This window comes from Thermobia domestica, chromosome 4, assembly GCF_964235325.1.
Source record: "Thermobia domestica chromosome 4, izTheDome1.hap1.1, whole genome shotgun sequence".
Classification (NCBI taxonomy): domain Eukaryota; kingdom Metazoa; phylum Arthropoda; class Insecta; order Zygentoma; family Lepismatidae; genus Thermobia; species Thermobia domestica.
This window is the reverse complement of record NC_137457.1, coordinates 227,698,917-227,721,872: the sequence shown is the minus strand read 5'-3', so window position 1 is coordinate 227,721,872 and position 22,956 is coordinate 227,698,917. Positions and strand designations below refer to the sequence as shown.

The following is a 22,956-nucleotide window of genomic DNA, read 5'->3' as shown; positions in this document are numbered from 1 at the left end:
AAAAAATACATTTACTTTGGTGCTGTATTCCCATTTCTTTTCGTGTATTTGTCGAGTCGCAAACACCTGGTAGATACGTAGTGCATAGATTTTGTAAGATGTATTCGTCATTAGACTTGTTAGTTATCTCCAAATTGCGTACTTTTTTTTTCTCAGAACAATTATTCAATAACCATTACCGGGCAATTTCGCAATGAATTCATATGAAAACGAAGCAGCGCAGACACTAACATATCAGGACACTAACGAAGCTCATTTGATAATATTGAAATAAAGATATTGAAAAAATCTACATACGACGTTAAAAAAAAAACTGACATCTTGATATAGTGAATAATACTCATGGAAATATGAAGTGAGAGGTAAGGAAACCGATCTTAGAGAAGAAAAAGCATGGAAACAATTGTCCTTTACAAATGCAAGTGAAGCCGAACTGAGGAGCTTCATTTCACCATATGTTACTTATCTCAAATTAAGAAGCCGTGTAAAATACTTTGAGAAACTAAATTTTTTTTTGAACCCTTCTCAGCATCTTCATTTTAAATTTCGTGCTGCACAGAAAATCAACGATATACCGCAAGACCGTAAACATATGATTCACATTGCCCGCTTTTACTTTCTTACTCAAATACTTAACTCTAATGATCTATTATTACATTTTTTGCTCATGAACTATACACTGTACTTCTTTAATAATAACTTCGTGTAACTATTTTCCTGTCACTGAATCGACAATTTGGCCCCATTACACACTGAAACTTGGAATATTTACATCTACATTCGAGAACTGTGCAGACAATACATTATAAACAAGTACTATTAATTGTTTCGCGCATAAGAAAATTCATTAAATAAATAAAGTATTAAACAAAATATTGCGTTTACTTTGTAATTACCACAACTGTACTTTTTGTCCGTTACTTGCTTGCAACGAAAAGGGATGATAGAGATCTCGAAGAATAGTCTCACCATCATGTAATATTTTCCAACTAATGAGATTTTTTTTTTACAATATTAATTTTTTTTTTATCAGGAAACAAGACAATCTGTCCACTTACAATTTCCAGTACACAAAGTTGCATTAAGTTATAAACAAACATACATAATATAAAATGTAAATTAAAGGACAAACCAAAGAACATAAATTAAGACACGCAAAACATTAAAAGAAATATCCTCAACCTGTCATAGATAAAAAGTTAACCGAAATATACAAAATGATGTACAAAGAATCAATGCATTACATAATATACGAAATTCCAGGCAACACTGTGCTGTGCAATGTGATATAATTGAACCTTCATATAAGAGTGCTTGATGGTAGATGTGGCTAGCGTGGAACGGATTAACTATTTAAGATAAAAAACTTCTTCCATAATAGAAGCAGAGGGGAATGATTTAAAAATGCAAGCAGCGTTTCCCTGCTGAATTGCTAAACTGAGTCTCTGTATTAAAAATTGTTTGCTCCGCGGATCTCCTGTTTTCACAACCAGCTGTGAACCTATTTGTTTCACGAGATTCTTTGCCTCTTTGCTGAAAACACCCATTGTTTCAACAGCAAAGAGAATGAAAAAATGGTCTTCTTTTAAGCATTTATATTTTAAATGTTTTCGTCTGCACGCTGTTTCTGCCGCACTTCCAGCTTCCTTAGATGTTGATACGATATGAGAAGCTGCAAAAGTATCAACACAAGTGACATTCCATACTAGACATCGCCCATTTTCCCAGGGGATTAACGTGATTCCATCTGGTCTTTTCCCATCATCTCTTGATAAACCTGATGGTTCTAAAATTGAAGGCACGTCTATGCTGGCCAAAGCACGCTTTAGGATATCATTTAATTCAGCGCGACGGGACACTCTGCCTGCGCTTTTGGGACAGCTCAATGGATGCAAACACTTTTCATTGACTTGCTCCCGACAAATGCATGTAAATTTTTTACACATGTTCATGCCGAGGCGTAGAGCAACACAAAGACGAAAAGAATTGTTATCCATGAAAGTTCAAATATTCCTCGATGGAATTGATTGCAACCATGCGCCAGATTCTTTTTCTTGTAAGGCCTTAAAGCGAACTATATCAAATACATTATCCAAGAATAGCTCTTGTTCAATAATTGATTTTAAGATTATTTTGTCGCAGCTTTTCTGTACTTTCAATGTGGATGGTATATCTTGTCCAAATAAGAACTTCCATACGTCAATTGCCTCTATCAAGTGATGAATGACCACATCATCAACGGGAATGTTAAGAATGTTGAAGATGAGAGGTCTCACCCCATAACACGAGGAAATAAAAGCTGGAAGGCTGAGGTGGGAGACTCTGCGGATATTCAAACCTCCGAAACGAATTGGAAGACTAGCTGGTGTCCATTGTATCTGATTCATAGATATATTTACGATAGACTCTAATGCTCTTTTCAGGCAGGCATCAATTTGGAGAAGTAGAGATGGCATATACCATGTTGGAGTAGTTCGAAGAAAATATTGTAACTTTGGTATACCCATGCAATTTTTTAGAAGGAAATATGCCAAGTGAGATGGTAAAATTTTTAACCGTTCAATAACAGTTTTAAGCTGATTTAGGTGCTCATTAAAAGCTATTTCGTAACCTGTTTCATGCAGTGGAGCACCTAGAAGAAAAAATAACTGGTTCGCATTAACTGTTCGAAGTCCAGGGCGAAGCTGTTGATCTCTTTGTTGACAACCGACCTGGGACAGTATTGTTTTCTCTCCAAAAAACAGCATTGATGGACAAGCATAGTTTTGCAAGAAAAAGAGGTAGGTGGCAGGGAGCTGTTGCTTTATTTCACTTAACATGATATCACGTTTCACCGTATGAAAGGCATTTTTATAATCTATTTTGAGAATGACGTGCTGTGAATTTTCATGGTTCTTGATAAAATTTCGAGTTGAATGAATAAATGCTTCACATCCTCTTTTCGTTGCGAACCCTAATTGGTTAGCCTGAAAATAGGAAGAGCATTGCTGGTAAACACTGGAGCATGCGAGCTTAGAAGCCAATATTCTGAAGGTGCAACCTACAGCTATGGGACGAATTCAGCCTTCTTTCTTACTGAGTGCACAAAGTGTGGCTCCAAAGAAATATTTTCTTATATCTTTAGGCACTCTTCCACACAAAATAAGATTAATTAACCTCATTAGGTTATCCAATAATATTTCAGCTGCTTCCCCTGCCGATTTGGATAACAGATCCTTTAGATGTTGTGCAGATAAGCCATCAATGCCTGGAGCTGAACCACTGGGAAAACTGTAGATAGCTCTCGAAACCATCTTAGCATCCACCGTTAATACAGAGTCACTTTCCTAAGGAGAATCTGGAAACGAGAGTTCCCTAGATGGAATGGGATGTTTATTGGTGAGAAGCTTATGTCTCCTCGTTCACTGGGTAAAAAATGAGAAATTTAATTTTCGAATATTACATCATATGCTTCATTGAGAAAAGACATTACAGAGGTATCACACAAAAACAGACACAGCAGAACTCAGAAAAACACAGACGTGAACAAGTGTTCAAATATTTAACGATATTTTCACTTTCTACATCACCCTTATTAAGATCAACGTAGCTTCAATAAGTAGAATAACCATACAGTCAAATTATGATTTGTTCATTACCAGCCCTTGCTTCCTTTTCTATCTATGCTTTAGCATGTGTACTGTCATGTTTGACCTGCGGATAAAGGTTTTGCCACACGTTTCACATGAGTACGGTTTTTCACCTGCATGTTTTAATATGTGTTCCTTTAAACCATATTTTGTGGTAAACATACTACTGCATTGCTGGCATGAAAATGGTTTCAATCCAGAATGAGTAAACATATGTTTTCTCAAAGTACAACTGCGAGAAAAAGATCTTCCACAAACATGACAAGAAAATGGCTTCTCTCCTGTATGTGTCAAAACGTGCTTTTTCATTGAATATTTATCACTAAAAATTTTACCACACTCGTGACAGAGAAAAAGTTCTCTATTGCGGTGTGTCAACTTGTGGCGTGTAAATTTACCTTTATCAACAAAAGTCTTCCCACACTCGGCACAGGATTGTGGGTTCATGAGTTCATGTGTTAATCTATGGTGTCTCAATCCCGATTTATAAACAAAAGTCTTACCACACTCCTGACAAGCAAATTTTCTCACTCCTGTGTGTGTCACAACATGATCCTGTAACTGGAATTTGTAAATAAAAGCCTTCCCGCACTCTTCGCACGAGTATGGGTGCTCACCTGTATGCGTTAACATGTGATTTTTTAAATTGTATTTGTAAAGGAAACTCTTACCACATTCTTGGCAGGAGTGTGGTCTTTCACCTGAATGGGTTAATATATGGTGTTCTAGATTTGAAATGTGCAGGAAACTCTTACCACATTTCTTACATTTCTGTTCCTGGTTATCAATATGCGTAGACATGTGCTTCACTAAATCATGTCTATGGACAAACATCAATCCGCATATTTGACAGGATTGCACTTTGCTTCTTTTGTGAATTAAAGTGTGTCTTTTCAAATCGCATTTGTTATGAAAAGTTTTACTACATTCCTCACACACATGGGACTTCACAGCTGTGTGTGTTAACATATGTCTTGTCAAATTATACTTGTAAAGAAACGTACCTCCACACTCTGAGCAAGTGTGTTTTCTTTCACTGGAATGCGTCAAGGTATGTCTTTTCAGACTACTTTTGTGGAAGAACATCATACTACAATCTGGGCAAGAATGCTGCTTTTCGCCCGTGTGTATTAACAAATGTGACTTCAATTTACACTTGTGAATAAATGTTTTGCCACACTCTTGACAACTGTGTAGTTTGGGTGGATTGTGAATTGAAGCATGGTTTTCCAAATTGTGTTTGAGAAGAAATGTTTTACTACAATTATTGCAAGCGTATCGTTTCGCACTGCTAAATCCACCCTTCTTTTGGCTTGGTTTTCTTTTCAAGTCGCCCTTCTGAGAAAACATTTTGCGGCATATCTGGTTATCCCTAACGTAAGCACTGGAAAGGTAAATCATAGATTGTATAATTAACATTTTGACAAATACACAGTATTCAACTATCAAACAATCCGATTAAAAAACAGAATACATGAGTAGATATAATTTCCCTTTCAATTATATTATGGAAATTCGGTCACTGTTTTAATTTTGGATATCGTTCTAATTAGAAGGGAAATGTGAAGGCAACGATTGCAATTACTAGATCGTAAACAGGGATCTAACTGAAGGCCAGCACATTGCAGCCCTCATTTCCTTTTTTTATATTAGATTTTCCAATGTTACTCTATAGATACTACTGATGTTAGAAGTACGACAGAGAAATACTAGATATCACTTAAGTAATTTACATAAAGAATTGACCAAACATATCTTTTGCTTTTTTAAGAATACACATAATACTACTGTACATTTCATTCCTAATTTATATTTCATTTTTGGATTCGAACCAGCAATATATTTAGTGAACTTCATATTTTGCATTTGTTCTGACTTCAGTAGTATCTTTTTCTTTTCACTCTTACTTGTTTATTCTGTTCTATCTATTTATATATTTTGGAAGGGAAAATTTCTTCCAAGTAGACAACAAAATTTTACCCATAAACACACTGCTTTTCTACCTGTTTGTTAGAACATCTATAAAAGGTGATAATTCAAAGTTGTGGCAAGAGCTGATGAACAGATGATATATGTATATAGCACCTAAGTATAGGAAGTGAAACGAGATTATCAATTTAGGGAAATACAAATAGAATACATAGTTGCACTCGACCTTAGTTGTCGTAGCCGATAGTTGTTGGTCTTTACGTTATAGTGTAACGTCGAAGTGTAGAGAAAACTTTCGACGACATTTAGCATATGGTGATTAATTTTAGCAAGTAATGTTGCCCATCATATGGAAGAATAACATGTATTTCTGTTGAGGAATCAAATGAATCTTACAAATAAAATGGCGCTGTACGTTTGTGGAAGTTTACGTTTATCTCCTTGAATGTACTTCCCTATATCATGCCCAGCTCGACCCTCACTACTGAACGCAAATTTTGAAATAGCCAGGAGACTTCACACCGAATTTTTAGTAATCTGTTCCTAGATGAAAGACGATCTCTCAAGATGATTTTAAGTTTGGCAACAGAAAGAAGTAGTCAGATGCGAAATTGCGAGTACGGTAGTTAAGGTACAACAGTCGCACTACCCTTTGCAAAATAATAATAATTAAGAGCATAAAATGGGTAGGATGAAATTCATGGTGCAGCATCCATATTCTATTTCTCGAAGCTTCCGGTTTTTTCTTCCTTACAACCTGTTTCAAACTTTTCAACACTTTTAAACAAAACTCTTTGATAAGTGTTTGAGCATGAGATGACAATAGGCATTTCTCACATGGTTCATGACCGTATACACGATTTAAAAGACCTCCACAGATTGCGCACTTCTTTCCTCTTTTATTAATATGTTAACTGCAATTTTGAAACAACACAATGTATGTTCAGTTTTTACGAACATAACATGACAGAACAATCTGATGACTTTCGCAATTCTTAGCTACTTCACAAATCAAACAACGAATTTCTTACAGAACATCGCGCAGTATTTGAAGGAAGGGTAATCAGATGATGCTGGTGACGGTCCAAATTTTATTTCCTCTTCGATCGAAGTTCTTCCTGCCTTGAAACGATAAAACCATTAGTAACATTAGTTTCACACATATATTATTCCTGTACCCTCCTTTGTACATTATCTGTATTATATTAAAAAGTTCAGTAAATGTATTCCTTAATTTGAAAGCACAAAATTGCCAAAAGTACAGAATACAATACTAGAGCACTCGGAGCCTTACAATCACACAAGACAGAATAATTCAATACCGTTAAAATGTTGGGAATAATTTCACTATGTTGCGCTACGAAGAAAAACATCAGAACAGTTAAGTTCAACGTATTTCTTTAAAGTTCGTTTTACTTGTAGAAAGAACTCGTATACTGCAGCTGACAAAATAAATAGTGGAAGAAATAATAACGGTCTAATTGCTGATATTGCATATACCAAGTCGACGGCATTGTGCGCTTAGACTTTACCAACAGTTCGACTAATCTAAACATTGAAAATTTTTAAGCTATCTGTTTTGTTCAGTTAACGACGACGAATAATCTGTGTGCAAGTAACGTACAGTTTGGAACGCACGAAAAGAAAATCTCTACGCAGCATGTCACTCCCTTTTCTACTGCAGGAATTGTTGCGTTAATCAAATTCGGTCTCTTTCTTAAAATCGTCGTAATTTTAATGTACCTGTTATGTACTGTAGGCTTGCAAAACAACACAAAACGATTTATTTCCATAAAATTCATTCATTCATTCATTCATTCTTTATTCATCCATGTCGTACATTATTGGTCAGAGACCAGTACATAGGACTTGTCAAATAATAACAAAACATTTCAGTATAATAGATTTACATTATTTTACAAACTATCACCCAAGTATTCATTAATATGATAATACATTTTGTTACACAAAAAATTAAATAGTTCATTTTTGAAATTTCGTATGTTTTTGATATCCTTCAAATAACTTGGGAGCTTAATAAACAACTTAGCGGACATAGGAAAAACACTTCTTTCGGTGCACGCATAGTTTTGGTATGCTGTGAATATGTTATTCTTTTGTCGTGTGTTGTATGAATGTACATCGTCAACATGAAGAAAACTACTTTCATTTCTCTTTACATATATGATACTTTTGCATATGTACAGACAAGGCACAGTTAAAATTTTATTTGATTGAAAGATCTTTTTGCATGAGGACCTTGGTGATAGATTAAAAATAGATCTTATTGCCTTTTTCTGTAGACGAAAAGTAGTAACACTGGAATAGGAGACTCCCCAGAAAATTATTCCGTAATTTAACAATGATTGAAACTTACCATAGTACAATAACAGCAAAGTTTCTTTTGACACTGAACCACGTAGTCTATAAATGACAAAACATATACGACTTAATTTGCTGTTTACCTCAGTAATATTTGCATCCCATGTAAGCCTATTGCTTATTGTTACACCTAAAAATTTAGTGGATTTTGAATAGTCTACATCAGTTGAATTTATCACAATGGGTGGTACTGTTCGAAATGTACATGAGTAATGAAAATTTAGTGCTTTTGTTTTCTTTGCATTTATCAGCAGTTTATTCTGAGATGTCCATTTTATCAAACGCTCCACAGTTTGTTTTAATTTACTTTGTAGTTCAACTGTATTGTCCGCTGTTACAAGGACATTTACATCGTCAGCATATAGTACAATATGTTGGGGATACATATATTGAACAAGATCATTTATGTAAAATAAAAAAAAATAAAATTGGCCCAAGAATTGAGCCTTGAGGAACACCAGCAGAGATAATAGCAGTTTTGGATGAGAATGTGACTTGCTTATTGTTAATTATTTTTTTGTATTTTTACTACTTGTTTTCTGTTTGTCAGGTACGAGCGAAACCATTCATGTATTACACCCCTAATACAATATTTCTGGAGTTTTGCCAGTAGAAGAGAATGTTGAACACTGTCGAATGCCTTGGAGAAATCAACAAATAAACCTACTGCATATTTTCCCTTATCAAGTACTGTAGAAACCTCTTTAATAAAGTTAAACAACGCTGTATCAATTGATTTGTTTTTTTGAAAACCATGTTGAGAAGACGAGATTGGGTTATGACAGGATATAAAATTTCTCAAGCGTTATAACATTAGTGATTCAAAAATCTTCGACCAAACAAACAAAATAGAAACAGGCCTATAGTTTTGAACATCATAAGTATTTCCTTTTTTGTGCAAAGGTATAACTTTTGCAGGCTTCAATCTATCGGGGAAAACGCCTGATTCAAATGATACATTTACAAGAAAGCATAGTTGTTTCACTATTAAATGCGCACTCTTTTTTATAATTAGGGATGGGACTTCATCTATACCTGCAGAACGGGTACTAGAAAGCCTTTCGATACAGTCCAACAATTCTTCTTCAGTTACCGGAGTTACATACATACTATGTTTGTTGCATGGAATATTTGGCTCTACAGCGAGATCCAACTTTTCAGGTGGTAAATTCGTATTAAGAAAATACTGATTAAAGACTTCAGTAATGGCAGCAGGATCAGCGAAAGAATTATTTCTATAATTGTGATATTTCGCGCATTGGAACAGTCTTTGATGAATTGTTTATTACGTTCCACGCACCTTTCATTTTGTTTTTATATTCGTGTATTATAGTGTCACTGTGGATTGTTTTGGCTGTTCGAATAACATTCTGATATATTCTTTTGTATGTTTTTATATGGGAAATAACTTTAGCTGGTAAATTAACACAGGTTTTCTTAAGTTTATGATAATATATAAGCTTTTTCTTTGAAACTTTTATTCCTTGCGTGACCCACTTTTTCATGTTATTAAGATCTTTCCGTAACTGTAATGGAAAGGCTATGTTAAAATTATGTAAGAAAACATCAACAAAATAATTGGATTTGTCATTAGCACTAGGTAAATCGTACAAGGGATTCCAAGATTCACGAGATAATAGAAAACAAAAATAATTTATATTTTCCGTTGAAAATAATCTGGTTGTTCTCGTTATCGGTTTCGGACTTCCCTTCACTAGTTTCTCGGTAGGTATTCTACAATAAATGGCTTCATGATCAGAAAATCCAAGTTCAGTAACTTCAAACAAACATTTAAGATTACTTTTTCGAATAATAATTTGGTCGATAGCTGTCTTTCCTTGAGGAGTAGGTACGTTAATAATAGTTTGTAGTTCATATAAATTTAACATATCTTGAAACTTAGATTTATCAGTTGAATTCTTTAACCAATCTATTTTTTTAATTTAACCAATCTATCAAATGAAATTTAATGCTTTTGCGGAAAATTAATATTTAATAGACAATTCTTTTTTTCCTAATTCCATTTTCGGTAGAGAAATTAATTTCGTATACTCTCGTTGACTTCTTAACTTTATCACGCGTCAGATCCGTAAATCATGAAAGATTTGTTACCAGTAATTACGAGTACAATTTTTCTTTTCTTTATTCATTAACTTTTGAGTTCGCTTCAACATGTGCTTTTAGTAAGAAGCAATAGGAGTGGAAGAAAAATTACCACGAAATGGTAATGGGAAGAATTTCAGACAGTGCATTTAATTCGAAAACTAAACTTTACTATAATGTGGATACCTTCAAAAGTGAGTTGAAAGTAGCATTCATATATATTATATATACATTTATAGGATATTCTAAAAATATAAAAAATCAATGATAAAACATTTGAACCAATATGGAGGTTATCATCTCATCTTGTATTTTCGCTAGCAGAAGCACACATTCCTTAGTTACATCTTTCATGTAAAGAATATGAAGTAAATCGAAAAACCTCAGAGCAGTTTTATTTGAAACTGAGGTAACTTTATCATATTTGCCAGATCATCATGTTTGGATGTTATTTGCCTCACACACATACTCTCAACAAACCATATTTCTTCGAACCCATACATATTTGGTGTAAGAAAACCATACCAACAAACATGAAGTAATTTCTCATATCAAAATAAGAAGAAACATGTGTAGACTTCAGAGTAAAAGCGTATTTCTTCAGATCCAGGGTCGTCCAAAAGTCTGGAAAAGCTACACTTAGGCATGCGCTATTTTGAGGACGAGATAATGTGGAGCGGTAACGCATATTAACTTAAAGGAAGTCACACATACGCAATGAAAACAATATATTTTTGCAATGCGTGCGCAAGGGATTACATAAACATAATTCTTTGACATGTTTCCAACAGAATTCTCAGGTATGTCCTGAATTTAAATTGCTCCAAAATAGGCAAAAGCAAAGTTTGACATCAATGAATCGTAAATCACTCCAAAATAGTACACAGCTAACAGTGCCCTGCAAAGTGTATTATAGATTGAGTTATAAGACAATTCAAATTACACCATAATTATATAAAGTAGCCTCAAGCATTTTAACTCAGTATTACCTTAACAAAAATGATCACGATGACAGTCACATATACCTTGCTTACACTACTGAAACTGTAAAGCTCAGTCAATTGATCATGTCAGTGAATCCGAGAACTTAGTGATGATCATAGTATAGTCGACTAATGACCTGGGTTTCCGAACTGATCAGAGACAAAGAGCACTAAGCTTGTCTCGACATATAAACTTGGAAATTATCGACATTATACGTACAAATTTGTTCTTTCTAATAGATCTAAGGATTTTAAAACAATACGATTATGATATGTTACAAAACATAACTAGAACAAACTAAAAAAACAAGATATAAGCTATTGCAGGCATATTGGTTTGAGAACGAATGGCATACACTTCAAGAGAATAAATTTTCAATTTTCTAAAGGTTAAGTAAGCAATATGATTTGAAAAGTACTTTATTGTAATATGCGAATAATAGAAAATTACCTTCCAAGTTGATTTCCTTTGTCTGCATCAACTTGCATTTTGTTACTTGATATTGCCGATTCTATTGTCGAGTTTCTAACATGATTAGTTGAGTATGACTCATCTTCAACTTCAGGTTCTAATTTCACTAAATAAATTGAATTGGAAGCTGAGGCATCAGTCACAGCTTTGCATTTACTTTGATTCTCTTCTGTGAATACTGGCAATTCCAAAGGTTTAATATCTTGGAACACTGAATCATTTTCTTCCAACTGACTTTCCGCAAAGAAGTGATCTTCATTTTCAGTTATCAAGAGCAGTTTCGATTCAATAGAGTTTTCTTCACATCCATCTCCCATCATGATATCATAAACCATTTCATTTATTAGAAATCAGAAATATTCCATTAGTTCCATGTAATGTTTACAATTTCGTTAAGTGGCATTTAAGCTCAACTTAGAGGCTAAAGATGTTTCGCAGTAGATCTGAAATTCATTTACATATATTCCTCGCAAAAGTAACCTGATAAACAAAAAATTTGATTTAATTCAGTATTTATTAGTATAATTTAGGAAAACTTAATATTGACTTAAAATCTAATCTCAAATCATTACAGATATTTAAGGAGAAATTATGAAATGGAAATGAAATGAAATCTTTCAGTTTTACGTCCCACTTTTATGCCGGTTAGGCTAAGGGAGGCGGTGATGATGAGATATGAATGAAATGGCGGAATGAAGAGTGGGAGGAAACGGGAGAACCCCGAGAAAACCCACGAGCACGGTGCTTGTCCACCACAAATTACACACGGCACGAACTGGGATCGAACTAGGGAACCCAAGCACTGGAGGTGAACGTACTACCACTGAGCCACCGCGCTCCCTAACTATGAAATGGTAAGCATCATTTTTAACAAAGGTATTTTATGTTCCTTTGTTTCATAAAATATCAGTATACAAAGGAAAAAGATTGAAATTGACCGCATCAACGTTTGAATGTTTCACTTTCTCTCTTAAACGCTCTTGGAAATATGAACGTTAATAAATAGGATACATTTTATCTACCATTCACGAAAGAAAATTGACAATCATGAGCACTAACAATGTAACAATGAAAATGCAATAACTAGTAGTGTGTTACTAATATTAAAAGGGAATATAAATAGCATAAATCACTAAAATGAAAGCAAAAAGGAACGAAGAACGTAACAAATGGAACTAATTCTAAATAGTAGATCAACTAATGCACATGGTTGTAGCATGGCATGAAGTAAGCCTACCTATTTTTACTTTTAACAATTTAATTCCAAATATGTAACTAAAATGTCATTATTAGACTACTGAACTACCTCATTTCTACATATACAACTTAAAGATCTGAATAAAGTTTATAAAAATTAAAAATTCACTGTATTTTAAATAATTACAGAAAGCCAATCAATAAAAAATGGTGCTTTCCGTAGTGTTCAGTTAATTTAAATAATTACAGAAAGCAGACAAAAAAAAAAAAAAAAAAAACACGTGGTTTTGGTAGTATAATAAGTTAAGCTGGGAACACCAAAAACAAACTACATACAACTGAGTGCATCATACTAGCGGTATCACAACATATATAAACAACACAAACAAATGATCACAAAGCATAAAACATGAATCATCAGAGAAGTTTAGTAAAACCTATACGTCAATGTAAAAACTAATAAACTGTAGCAGAGGCTATCATGGATTCTGTTAACCGACGATCATAAGTATTTCGCAGGAGGAAGGAGGTATGAAGTGCAAATTGATGTAGTAAGGTTAGTAACAGACAATGGGGTTTCGGAGAATTCGTCGTATTGTCAAAACCAAAATTCTTCTAGATTTTGTGAAATAATACAAGAAAACACTCCTCAAAATAATAACCGAAAGAATTCCAGTGAAAACTATGAAAAAGCTTGACCGTGAGAAACTTCGGACTACTGCGACCTGAAACTAATACAATAAATTTTTCTTAACATACACGAGTTGAATAGTGCTCCAAAGACAGGCTAATTTAACATGAGCTTAAACAAGTTGAAATTACTGCAAAATCTTGCAAAGCAATTCGTTCAATCGATAATTTTCTAAGGAACTTATTTCCGAAAATGTTCCTTATTTATTCCAACGACCTATTTCCTCAATAACCAACTCGGTTAGAAATCACGATAGTTTCAGTTGTAGTCCTTTCTATCATTATTTTCATCATTATGTTCAACGTGTTTATAGTCTTGACACATTTAAGGCCATGCTAACTTTCTCCTTTAGAATATTCGGGGACCTTCATAGTTTACTATTTCTGAAATGTATTCTATAAAATTTATAGAAACCTTGAGCACAATAACATGTCAGAATTGTTATAACAGGAGCAAATAATACAAAGAAACACCCAAATTTAAGAGCAGTTAACATTAAGTACAAACCGTATATTATACACTAGTGGGGAAAAACCTCCCAACTCTCACCAACACTGTGTATAAAAATTAAATACATATGATGGTATTTAAAGTAAAACCCGTATTATAATACCTGACAGTGGAGCAAGTGTCTAAAATTCCCCTATCAACAATTACTATAAACGAAAATTCAGAGAAATACATTTTTTTAAAAATATAAATACCTGAAATTCATAAATATTTTAATACAGTTCAGCAGCATGCAGTAGCGTAGTCAGGACTTTTGTTTGGGGAGAGCCTTAGTGTTTATAGCCTTGCACCAGAATATTTCGTTTTAATAATAATAATACTTATGCATAAATCGTTCCCTGAAGTACTCTCTTTTTTAGATGTTTTCGATGTTTCTCGGTTGCAGTTTTTGCACATTTTCTTCGCCAAAACTAACACTCCTACCGTTTGCTTCCTCTTTCTAGTTATTTCTCTAAAACGTTTTTCAAGTCCTTCTCTGAATTAATATCTTGTTTATATTTATTCTCCGTTGTTTTATGGTTTCTTTGCACAATTTTCTCACCGAAATTAACATAATTGTCCTTTTCCCGGCTTCCTTATTTCCACACCCAGAACACGTCCAGCTCAAGCAACTCCTTTGAACTGCTCTAATTGATGAAAAGTCAGACACGCGAAAAGTCTTTATCATAGTTTTTCACCCTCTCCACACAACAAATTTTTCTCAGATATATTTCATCAGAATGAAACTAGAACAAAAACAACAAAAAAAAAATTATTTCCCCCTGCTTTCTTTTTTCCTTGTAAGTTAAGGAAACTAGCTACTGAACACTAATCGAAATCCATTGACAACAGCGTTCTTTGATACCAATTGCGGTTAAAAGTGACTTTTATCAAACAGAGGTTTTCTGTTCTAGTTAAACCTATTGGGAACACCGGCGAATGATTCAAAATAAGTGATCACAGGTCACGTGTTTTAGTTTTGTCGAGGTCAATGATTTCTTGGGTCAAATATATCCACTTCCTCTTAACCATCCAACTAAGGTGAAATAATTATTTTTGGAAGCTCCATTTATGATTAGAAAGGAACTGATTCCTTTCAGTATTGCCTGCCTCAGTCTGCTAAGACTTTGGGTTAAGGAAAATACGTGGAAACTGTGGTCATTGCTAAATCAAACAATATAACAATAACTTCATAGGCTACGGCGAATTTTAGAAATTTTGGAATTTCGATTTGGAATGGTCGGAAAAATTTTCGATTGGTGAGACAAGAAAAATATGTATTTTGATTTTTTTATATATATATAAAATTTAATAGTAAGACTATTCATGGCTTTGGATTAATTGATTTAACAAAAGAGACACTGACCAAAGCTTAAAACTTTACTTTATTTTAAATTTAATTTGTAACTGTTTCGGATATCTAGCATATCCTTCTTCAGACACCATCGAAATTAATGAAAATACAGACATATATATAAATGTTGTTATAACAGAGTTTAAATTCTTTAACCGTCATATATATATTCATTGTTATAAAAATTTTTTAAATTCTTTTAACAGTCATATATAGTCATTGTTGTACTTTTTTATTTTTATTTATTTATTTATTTTTCTTATTTACTATTTATTATTTACTATATATTTCTTATTTATTATGGGCTGAAGGCCTCGGTAAATAAGAAAAATAAATAAATAAATAAAAATAAAAAAGTACAACAATGACTATATATGACTGTTAAAAGAATTTATTTTTTTTTTATAACAATGAATATATATATGACGGTTAAAGAATTTAAACTCTGTTATAACAACATTTATATATATGTCTGTATTTTCATTAATTTCGGTCGTGTCTGAAGAAGGATATGCTAGATATCCGAAACAGTTACAAATTATAATTTAAAATAAAGTTTTAAGCTTTGGTCAGTGTCTCTTTTGTTAAATAAAATTTAATTTCCCATCCTCTACAGGCGGTTGAAAGTTTCGAAATTTTTGATGTTTGAATGGAACTGAGTGGAAGTTTCCTTTTAGTGAAACAGAGGTTTTTATAAATATATATATATATATATATATATATATATATATAAGAATGCATGTTCTAACACACATTAAAAGATTTAGCAAAACATGAAGGTTGTTTTTTGAAGTGAGTAGAAGATGCAATAAGGAAACGAAATGTAAGATGTATTTAATTAACTATTTGATTATAACGCAATATTTACAATTTTACATTAATGTCAACAAAATTACCACAACACATTGGTGCTCATAGTAGTATTCACCAATACTTTAACCAACTTATTGGCTGAACTCTTCTTTGTTTCAAATTGTGCCATTGCTGTTCGTGACTACTCTTGCCTTAATAATTCATCTCTTCTATTCAAGCCAAACAGATACAGAAACTACCGTCACTAATTTGACACACCTCTCTATTTAAGTGTGATAAAAATGTGATTCAAATTCAAGCATTTTCTCTGGACACTTCCTTATGACACTTTTGATATCTTTAACGTTCAAGTGATGTAGCATTGGAGAAGAAGTAATGTTGTTTTGTCGCCAGTTGATCAAATCGATGTATTCATTAGCGCCAAAGATAAGTTTTAGTACTTTGAATAGCCGAACATGTTTGTGATCTTTAGTTTTAGCATTCAAAATCCGTCTAAGAGTAAGTTGTCTTATCATATAACATACACAACAGAAATTCCTCTGGGTGTGCAAAAAGCGAACAGCGTTGGATCACAGGATCTACGATACTTTTTAATTCTTCATTTACGTTTGAAGAACATGTTCTGCTCCTCTTTTAACTAACGGCTTATTTCGACATGTCTTTCAACATATTGATGGACAAGCAACAGGTCCGACAGCTTTGTTGATCCATTGCAAACACAAATACAAGTGTGACAGACAATTCGCCGATCATAAAATATGAACAGTGTGTGCTACTTTCTCTGAAATGTAGTCATTTGAGTACACAACAGAAGCACTTGTATGAAATATATAATACAGTTTGCTCACGTGTTTTTTTTTTTTTTTAATTTTTTTTTAAACTTGTTATACCGATCACCGGGAAAAATAAACCATTCTAGATGGCTCACTTTGGCAAACAGGAATTTATGTCTTCATGTCGCTACATATAATCCAGACGCAAATTTAAAGGATCTGGTAGAGTTTATGCCCTAATGTGGTTCCAAATAAAATTTAACTCAATAGTTGAAAATAGAATCGGAGTTGGTACTTAAATGGAGCGTTAAAAAGTATCGCAGACCCCGTGAACCAACGCCATTCATTTTTTGCACACCAAGAGAAAATTATGTTCTGCATGCTATATGATAATCTTTTTCTTAGAAAACTTGCTCTTAGATGGATTTTGAATGCAAAAACAAAAGATCACAACATATTCAGCTATTCAAAATACCAAACTTAACTTTGACGCTGATGAGTACATCGATTTGATCTAATGGCAAGAAAACATTACTTCTACGGCAATAGCACTTGAACGTAGAAAATATCAAGTGATAAAGAGCTGCCGAAATCACAAATGAGTCTAGACAATACAAGCTTCAAAACTAACGTAAATTACAATCACCTTACTGCTAACATAACCTCTTCAATCGTATAATTTTGAAATTTGTGTGTCAAGTTCGTCGAATTGATTTGTAGCGATCCATAAAAGAAAATGCCCAAAAAAAAAAAAAAAAAAAAAAAAAGTAGAGAGACTAATTTCACGTAATGAATTTCTCTTACATTTATTTCATTACAGCTTAAATACATAATTTCATACTGCAATATACTCAGTTGGCTTAACTATAACAGATGTGACCCAGGATGTTTTAACGTACAAGTTGCCTAAAATTAAATATTCCTCTTTGTTACGCTTACATGTGTTGTTGTTTGGGACTAAGATTACAAAGGCTCCCAGATGATTTTAAAGTTCTCACATTTTTCAAAATTTTTAACTTTTTAGCAATTTTAATTTTTGGCAAATTTTAGTGCGTTACGAAATTTAACTCTGACGAACTATAGACTGCCTCTCACATTCATATGATTTAATATTTCAAATGATTCAATTTACTTTTAAGCTAAAAATTACCCTTTTCACTTATCACTCAGTCAACGCACCTAAGGTCAGGCAGTGCTACTTTTTTTTCCAAACTTTTATTTGCTTTGTTTGTGACCCGCTGACTCCTAAAGACACCCCAGTACTGATATCAGTTCTAGTTCTCAAATTCAATTTCAGAATTCATGCACACGTATGTATAATGTGACATTCAATCTATTTTGAAACATGTCACAAGTGGCATTGACGGGAATTATTGTAAACTCTACGCTAACAGTATATATATGAACTGCTGTGAAGTCAATGAGTAGTAATACTAACTTTGAAATCTTGAGTGACCATAATAAAGATTCAGAAGACCTCAAGATAATGCTGATCAGTCACATGTACTAGAGGACTTAGTGAAAAATGGTCACGGTGCAACCATTTCTACACGAAAAATGTTTTGCAAGTGGCAAAAAATGGCAACCTCTCCACATATCATCAATTTTCTGGCTTATGACAAGCAATAAAATGTATAGGAGACACTCCTCATCCTCTAGAACCATTTGAGTAATGCGGCAAGTGCAATTTTTTAATTAATTATGAAAAAAAAGCCAAACATGGAAAAAAACATTCAACTTACATAACGCATGAACACACCACATGTACGATTCTTACATATACACCAGGAACAAAAGTGATGGACAAACATTTACATATCATAAAATATCTTTAAATATACCACCCAAAGCTATTCTGAGATTATTAAACAAATCATAACACAAATACGATAATTATCGTACACTGTCTGTAAGCTAAGTTTCAATTATTTCCATTTTTTATAAATTTGAACTACAGTAAAAGAAATGGCTGATATTTCGCAGAAGGGGTCCCGCAATTATTTCTAAAAAATGTTATAATTTAGGTAATTTCTCATCATATTAGGTTAGGTTACGTTACATTACGTCAGCGTAGAAGTCCAGCATAATTTTCCAAAAAATGATAGAATTTCACTTATATCTACTAACATTAGGTTAGTTCAGGTTAGCTTAGGATAGATTTAGTTCCGTTATGTTAGGTCTAACTACTTGCATCATCCATTTCTCCTGTATATTGTGTTTTTCTACGTGTTTCCGGACCCCTTCTGCTAAACATGGCCCAAAGAAATATAATATTTCTGCAAGTTTGTTGTTTTGTAGCTTCGAACGTAAAAAGAAATATATAAATTATATCTTAATAGTGTAAGATACTAGAAAGTAGCAAGAACATGGTTGCATTTCCTTTGTCTGATGTCACTTCCGGTGATGGCCAACTGTAGGCACAATACATTTTGCAAAATTTATAGGTAAAATTTGATACTCTGCATGGATATAAACGGTTTTAACGAACAAGTTTCTGCCAGCGGCAGTACGTATTAAATACTAATACAGCTGTATATTACGTTTAGAGGTGTAGCGTTACTAGTTTAAAACCGTTACACGTACTATTGTAACTCATACCATTGCGACAAACCAAGCTTTCTCCTACACTCACTCACATGTATCATCGTCATGACAGACGCGTCTGCCCCCTTCGGACTCACAGCCACTTGTTTTGTCTTGCCCTGACTCGGTTACATCGCACTTGTGTTTTTTGGTGTCCACGTAACACAGATTGGTTTCTGTTTACAGTCGGATGCTGTACTTATATGCAAATCGTAAAGGAACTGTAATCTTTTTTTTTTTTAAATAATTACTTCCGGTCGCTCCCTTAAATTTTATCTATGCCAAGTGTAGTATGTTATGTCAACGAGTGTAAATCTATTGGAGGACAATAAGAAGGGAATTAGTGAAAGAATTTTAATTTTTGGAAAATTATTTCGAGTGGCGTGCCTAACTTGAACGACATGCCACTAATTACAACTTGGATGATATTTAGCATATCCTCCAAATCAATCAAGGACCCCGTGAGGCGTTGTAAACGATTATTGGAAAGCAAAGTTAACACCTCACCTAACCTAAGTACCGAACCATAATCACTACCAACTGCGCCAGTCACAACCAAGTGATTTGGGAAACAACTAAATAATACCCTAACAACTGGTATTTACTAAGATTCTTTAGAGTAAACAGAATAACAGAGAACAAACTATTTGGCTTAATGACCGGATCATTTTGGTTACAGCTTTTACTGTAATGATTAAATCCATTAAACAAAAGAACAATTTCAATGATAAAGTCGACATGGCTCTATATCCGTAACCGCTAAGATTAATTAGGATGGGTTAAGTTAGGTTCCATCTCATACCTGCGGAAACTAGCCCAAAAAGAATAACAAGTTACTAGAATTTACTTTCATACATATATATCTATGTCAATATACACAATATATGTCAATATAGGTAAGCCTCGTAATTCATCTAGGCCAGATTTTACTTTGATTCGGACAGTGACTTCAATCGGTTCTTATAGGTTCGGTCACTTCCTGGAACTGTTTATTCCTTTGGTTCGACATCTTTGGTTGTAAGATAGATTGGTGGTATATCATATTTTTTCCACTAGGTGTCTGTTTAAAGTCATATAAACAGACTGCAGTTTGTTACTGTGATCTCACCTGTTCCATTCTATCTACTTGCAGTCGGTGTGTGTCAGCTACCAAGTGCGGATGTAAACTATGTGCAATCGTGTAATTCAGTTTTCGCTTCATGTCTAATGTAGTGTTAGCAAATGTGACAGAAAACCCGTTTTATGAATTCAATACCAAGAATCTGAATCTGTATTTTATTTTTATTTATTTATTTATTTTTTTTTTTAATGTGTGTATTAGATTTGGATATTAATCGTTATCGCTTTGCAGCACTGTGTGGTTTAATTGCGTTAGAGAAAACCTGTAATAGTTGTGGTCGAAGGGTGAAGCTAATTGGTAAAAGTAGACATTTATTGTATTTACTTATTTTTAAGAACAGGAACTATACTCGCTTTAATAAATCGACGTCTGTGCGGAAAGGAACAATGACGCATTGTTCAACTGTTCTTCTTGTTTTTATTTTTTCGTGTGTGGAATCAGTAATTGTCAGTGGTCGCATCTGAAACGAAATTTAGTGTCATAATTCAGAAAACCTCATGTTACATTTTTCACGGTATTTATGGTGTCGTAAATTTTCTGATGGTTTGTCACTTGGAAAGAGATAATTTTCAATTTTTACGTCATTTGGGTCTCTTATTAGCGGTGAATCTTTCTTATTTTTTAATTTACATCGTTTTATTCTTGACTTGCTTTCCATCTGTGCTTTTTTAAATTAGGAAATGTGTTTACATAGGGTTTATTTTATCCAGCTATATTTTAGGGGAATTTGGGGGGTGGGGCGGTAGCTTACTTCCGAATAGCTTAGCCCATATAGCCTTCTTCCAATATAAGCTGTCCACATTTTACATTTCTCACTTTGAAATTTTTGGCTAAGAATTAAATATTATAGTTGAAGATTATGGATAGTTTGGATTAGTTTAATTTAGATACTGGCTTTCGCTCTATTTGAAGTATGTTAGTTTTATCTGTGGCCGTATTTTGATCCACATTTTGAGGAACTTGTGAAATATGGTTGTTTGAGAGTGATTTATCTGAACCGGTTTCCCGAGTGTTTTGGGAAGCAGTTGCCAACCATGTTTCTATTCTCCGAAGTAATATAGGATTGAGTTGTAGGGGAGAATAATAGGTTGTCTAGGCCGAGGAACCGATTCCTCGACTGCTCTGATGCATTGAATCGTTCTTGGGAAATGATTCCTAAACTGCTCCGGGAACCGAGTTTAGTCACCGTCGGAGTCAAAATAAAAATTTGTCTGCATCTATACGCCGGAATGCATAAAATTCTAAATACGCCAACAGATGAAAACTTATGAAGCACTGGAACGCTTTAAAACTTACATGGTGCTCCTTAACCTATACACTGATTTTGTTATTTTTTATTTTATTTTATTTATTCATTTAATAATAGATGTTAGATAAAACTCATGGCTGTTTACCAAGGAACATGGATTCACAATATAGCCCGGAAAAACAGTGCAAAGTGGAAATATGCTGTGCATGCACTTAATAGCTATTCTGAAAGCAAATATGCTTAGTCTTAGCATTTAGTTCAGGTTATTACAATATTGACAAACATAGTAAGCTTTATTCCCTAGACAATGGGCTATTAACCTACGAAATTTCCTTGTGATCCGGCCACTAGTTGCCGCGAAATACAATACCACATACAAGACTATTCTACCTGTCGCTGGCCAAGCCTAGGACAGCAAATACGGGATCTTTATGCCTTACATTCAAGTATGTTTACCCACTAAAATTGGTTCAGATCCACCAACTAGTAAGCAACAAATGAAGTACCGCATAGCTATACTATACAGAACTATAAGCTCCCGTATGCTTACGCCGACACGAATGGCATATTACAGTAACACAAAAACAAGTGTTTGTGAAGGAAAATCACAATTTACAATCATTATCCAACTGCGTACGTCAAAATGAAGTAATTAATAATGTAGGGATTGTATACTGTTGCTGTAAAAGCAGTTGCTACGGTTCCCATACTGTTGGTGTGATAGCAAAGTTGCCAGAAATTTTGTTTTTCAACCAAATTACAAGGTAAACAAACAACTTAAAACAGCATCGAAAGAAGAGATTTTGCTTTATCCTCTAGTGTCATAAATAATAATAACAATTTTCCATTTTTACGTAGGTCGTCAAATTTATAAACATTAGAAGATTTTACTTCTCTTTTATGTTTTTAAATCATTGTCTAAGATAGTGATGGGCAAACTTCGTCCCGCGGGAGATATCCTGACCTCAAAGTTTCTTAACACTGGAAGCATGAAGCAATGTTTTCGCTAAGACCCTGAAATTTGTCGACTTCTTAGATTTTTGTGCCCACTTGTTGATGGTATTAATAATAAGTTTATGTCCAATTTTACAGACGCGCTAGTGTCAGTTATACCTATAAGCAGGAATAGTGATGTGTAAATTCCCGGGAAGATATTTTTCGGGAATATTCCCTGGAAGATTCCCAAAAT

General features: G+C 33.7%; 1 protein-coding gene across 7 annotated transcripts; it reads right to left on the bottom strand.

Moving 5' to 3' along the window:
• Nucleotides 1–949: 949 nt before the first annotated feature.
• Nucleotides 950–22,520, bottom strand: LOC145683887 (uncharacterized). Of its 7 annotated transcripts, XM_081755524.1 has the most exons (4): nucleotides 22,158–22,506; nucleotides 14,091–14,621; nucleotides 11,478–11,978; nucleotides 950–5,013 (listed from the first exon to the last, which is right to left on the bottom strand). In XM_081755524.1, the coding sequence occupies exons 3-4, from the start codon at nucleotides 11,831–11,833 to the stop codon at nucleotides 3,657–3,659; spliced, it is 1,713 nt and encodes a 570-aa protein (XP_081611650.1). In that variant the 5' UTR covers nucleotides 11,834–11,978; nucleotides 14,091–14,621; nucleotides 22,158–22,506; the 3' UTR covers nucleotides 950–3,656. The 7 variants fall into 7 exon arrangements, with proteins under 7 accessions (XP_081611650.1, XP_081611656.1, XP_081611651.1 ...); XM_081755530.1 differs by lacking the exon at nucleotides 14,091–14,621 and having other exon boundaries at nucleotides 22,405–22,520; XM_081755525.1 differs by lacking the exon at nucleotides 14,091–14,621 and having other exon boundaries at nucleotides 22,088–22,506.
• Between the last annotated feature and the right edge of the window lie 436 nt (nucleotides 22,521–22,956).